Raw genomic sequence first — 4140 nt, 5'->3', positions numbered from 1 at the left:
CTTCCTCTCTTTCCCTCTTCTGTTCTTCCCGCTTCTTTCCTCTCCTCCTTCTCCTCCTCCTCCTAGATCTCTCTCTCTGTTCTCCTCTTTCTTAAGAATGCTCAATTTTCCTCTCACGCTATGCTTGCTTCTTTTCCCCTTCCTTTGTTTCGAGTCTCGAGGCGGCGGATGTGTTGGAAAAAATGGTATTTGGCAACAATGAGGCCACCTGTGCGGGCCTTGGCAATGCTTTTTACTTTTTTTCTTATTTTTTTCTTTTTTGACTATTGTTTCTAGGGGAGGGTTCTCTGTGGCCGAATTTGAGATTTCTATCTTATATTCATATTTGTTGGAGTTGAGACACAGGCGGTGTTTGGTTTTGCACTCGTGTGCTCATGTGTGCGTGCGGACATGTGTGCGTGCGGACATGTGTGCGTGTGACTGTGCATATACATGTGTGTTTATATATATGTATATGTGTGTGTGTGTGTTTATATATATACTTATATATATACATATACATATACATATATATGAATATATATATGTGTATATATATACATATATACAGTATATATATTTGTGTGTGTTGAATGTATATATATATATATATATATATATATATATATATATATATATATATACATAAAGAAAGATAGATGGGTAGATGACACAGATAAACAGATCAAACAGACAGACAGACTTGCATACCCACAACTAACCCCCCCCTCCTCCCCCCTTTCACAGGAGCTCACCATCCAGGAGAACGCCCTCGAGCAGGAGCTGGTCAGCATGAAGGACAAGCTCCAGGACACGCTGAGCCGGGTGCTGCCCCTCAAGCAAGCCAACGAGAACTTGCGTGAAACCATCGCACAGACGGTCATTATCTAAGGTCGTGGAGGGAAGGAGGTGGTCGTTGAGGGGAGATGGTCGTGGAGGGAAGGTGGTCGTTGGAGAGAAGGAGGTGGTCGTTGAGGGAAGGTGGTCGTGGAGGGAAGGAGGTCGTGGAGGGAAGGGGGTCGTGGAGGGAAGGAGGTGGTCGTTGAGGGGAGGTGGTTGTGGAGGGAAGGTGGTCGTGGAGGGAAGGGGGTCGTGGAGGGAAGGAGGTGGTCGTTGAGGGGAGGTGGTTGTGGAGGGAAGGTGGTCGTGGAGGGAAGGGGGTCGTGGAGGGAAGGAGGGTGGGTCGTTGAGGGGAGGTGGTTGTGGAGGGAAGGTGGTCGTTGGAGAGAAGGAGGTGGTCGTTGAGGGAGGTGGTTGTGGAGGGAAGGGAGGTCGTGGAGTGGAAGAGAGGTGGTCGTTGAGGGAGGTGGTTGTGGTGAGGAAGAAGGAGGTCGTGGAGGGAAGGAGGTCGTGGAGGGAAGGTGGTCGTTGAGGGGAGGTGGTTGTGGGAGGGAAGGAGGTCGGAGGGAAGGAGGTCGGAGAGGGAGCGGGTCGTTGAGGGTGGTTGTGGTGAGGGAAGGAGGTCGGAGGGAAGGAGGTGGTCGTTGAGGGGAGAGTGCGTTGTGGAGGGAAGGAGGTCGTGGAGGGAAGGAGGTGGTCCGTTGAGGGAGGTGGCTGGGTGAGAGGGAAGGAGGTCGGGAGGGAAGGTGGTCGTTGAGGGGAGGGTGGTTGTGGAGTGGAAGGAGGCCGTGGAGGGAAGGAGGTCGTGGAGGGAAGGTGGTCGCTGAGGGGAGGTGGGTTGTGGAGGGAAGGAGGTCGAGGGGAAGGAGGTGGTCGTTGAGGGGAGGTGGTTGTGGGAGGGAAGGAGGTCGTGGAGGGAAGGGAGGTGGTCGTTGAGGGGAGGTGGTTGTGGAGGAGGTCGTGGAGGGAAGGAGGTGGTCGTTGAGGGGAGGTGGTTGTGGAGGGAAGGAGGTCGTGGAGGGAAGGTGGTCGTTGAGGGGAGGTGGTTGTGGAGGGAAGGAGGTCGTGGAGGGAAGGGAGGTGGTCGTTGAGGGGGAGGTGGTTGTGGAGGGAAGCAGGTCGTGGAGGGAAGGAGGTGGTCGTTGAGGGGGAGGTGGTCGTGTGGAGGGAAGGTGGGGGTTGGAGAGAAGGAGGTGGTCGTTGAGGGAAGGTGGGCGTGGAGGGAAGGAGGTCGTGGAGGGAAGGTGGTCGTTGGAGAGAAGGAGGTGGTTGTGGAGGGAAGGAGGTCGTGGAGGGAAGGGGGTCGTTGGAGAGAAGGAGGTGGTCGTTGAGCGAAGGTGGTCGTGGAGGGGAGCTGGTCGTTGGAGAGAAGGAGGGCGTGGAGGGGAGCGGGTCGTTGTCTGAGAAGGTCGTAGAGGGAAGGAAGTAGTTGTCTGAAAAGGTCGTGGACGGAGAGAAAGAGAGAAGGGTGTTATCTAAGAGAGAAAACGAAGGAGAGGTAAAAAGGTCGTTATCTAAGAAATTTGTGGAGGGAGAGAGAGAAAGATTATCATAATCTGAGGAAGTTGAAGAGGGAAGGAAAAGGTTATCATCTAAGAAAATTGTGGAGAGAGAGAGAAAAAAAAATCCATCATTCTCTAAGAAAGTAGAGAGAAAGAAAACATTATCTATAGCATCATTTTCTTAGAAGGCATAGAGAATAGAGAGAAAAATATCAAATAAAATCGTAGCGAGAGAGAGAGAAAACAAAAATTATTACCTACGAATGCAGAGAAGAAAGAAAGAAGGTGATTATTATCCAAAAAAAGGAATGAAAAGGATGAAGAAAATTTAGGAAGATGGGAAAGTAAGAAAGGAGAAATTTAATCAGGTTCTTCTTGTAATTAATTATTGATATTGCTGACGTGTGTTATAAAGCAGTGCTTATTCGGTTATTTGTATTATTATCCTTTTAATCGTTATTTTCAACTGCTTATTGTTATTATTATTGTCTTTATCATCATCATCCTTATGATTATTATGATTGTTATTATTGTTGTTGTTATCATCAATATTATTGTTATTATAATTATTTCTATTATCATTATTTTTCTTGCAGTCATTATTATTATGATCATTATTATTGTTCATATTATTATTATTATCGTTATCATATTCATCATTATTATCATTATTGATATCATTATTGTTATTGTTTTATTATTAATATTATTTTCATTATTGTTATTATTATTATTATCGTCAATATTACTATTATCATCATCATCATCATTATTATTATTAGTATCATTATCATCATCATCATTACATTTTCATAATCATCATCATTAGTATCATTATAATCATCATCATTAACATCATTATCATTCTCATCATAATTGTCATCATTATCATTATCACATCACTAAAATTATTATCACGAGTCTCATGATTATTAAAAACGCTATCATAATGCTCCACTAAGAAATGTCTTATAATCTACAAAGGTTCAAGTGAAATAAATGTTTGATATCATATCACATTCAAGTTATGTTGATAATTCCAGATTCTGGTGAAATTTAACTGAAGACTGAATTCTAAAGTATATTTTATTACATTAAGTATAGTGATTTGATTAGAGACTGAGAGGCGTAAGTTATGAGTATTTGTTATGAATATTCATCTATTTTTCTGATTCTGGATATTTATGCTTCAACAAACACCTACACGTATATTGTATTGTACAGACACATGCGCGCAGACACACATACACACACAAACAAACACACACACACACACACAATCAAACAAACAAACAAACAAACACGATAGATAAGAGACACAAACAAACAGGCAAACTGGCAAGCAAAAACAAACCGAAAAAAACATACAGAAAAACGGACAAACAAATATCACACAACAAACAAAACCCTCCCCCCCAAAGCAACCTCCCCCCCCTTGACATCTTGCACACCAATCCAACACGGATTAGAAACGGCATGAAATAACGAAAGAATCGAAGCCAACTCAAGCCCTTCGAACGAGTGAAAAAAACGACTTGCAGACACACTTTCTTAATTGAAATCCAATTCTATACACAGGATGCTGCTCGGTTCGTTCGAAAGGGTCGAACGGGGCTTGAGATTCCTTTCATCTATATACATATATTTATTTTATATGATTTTCTTGTTTTCTTTTCCTTTTTTTCTTGATTTTGCTTTGATGTTATTATTTTCTTCATCTTCTTTTCATTTGTGAATTATATGTTTCGCAAAGTGAGACAGTATGAATATTCGTGTGTGTGATTTGAAGAAAGGGAGAAGGAGAGAAATAGAGAGAGAG

General features: G+C 43.5%; 1 protein-coding gene across 3 annotated transcripts in view; it reads left to right on the top strand.

Annotated features, from left to right (window-relative positions):
* The window catches only part of LOC138864542 (uncharacterized), a 15441-nt gene extending 12692 nt beyond the window's left edge, over nt 1-2749 (top strand). The window contains exons 4-7 of one of the 3 annotated variants that reach the window (XM_070132047.1): nt 727-922; nt 1012-1213; nt 1794-1881; nt 2105-2749. In XM_070132047.1, coding sequence (XP_069988148.1) covers nt 727-870 — 144 coding nt within the window. In that variant the 3' untranslated portion in view covers nt 871-922; nt 1012-1213; nt 1794-1881; nt 2105-2749. Of the gene's footprint in view, nt 1-726; nt 1214-1793; nt 1882-2104 lie in introns of all 3 variants that reach the window. The other 2 variants (XM_070132046.1, XM_070132045.1) reach the window with 2 other exon arrangements.
* Nucleotides 2750-4140: the final 1391 nt, after the last annotated feature.

The sequence above is a fragment of the Penaeus vannamei genome, chromosome 17 (assembly GCF_042767895.1).
Source record: "Penaeus vannamei isolate JL-2024 chromosome 17, ASM4276789v1, whole genome shotgun sequence".
NCBI classification, from domain to species: Eukaryota; Metazoa; Arthropoda; class Malacostraca; order Decapoda; family Penaeidae; genus Penaeus; species Penaeus vannamei.
The sequence above is the reverse complement of the archived record's forward strand: the minus strand, read 5'-3'. Positions and strand labels throughout refer to the sequence as shown.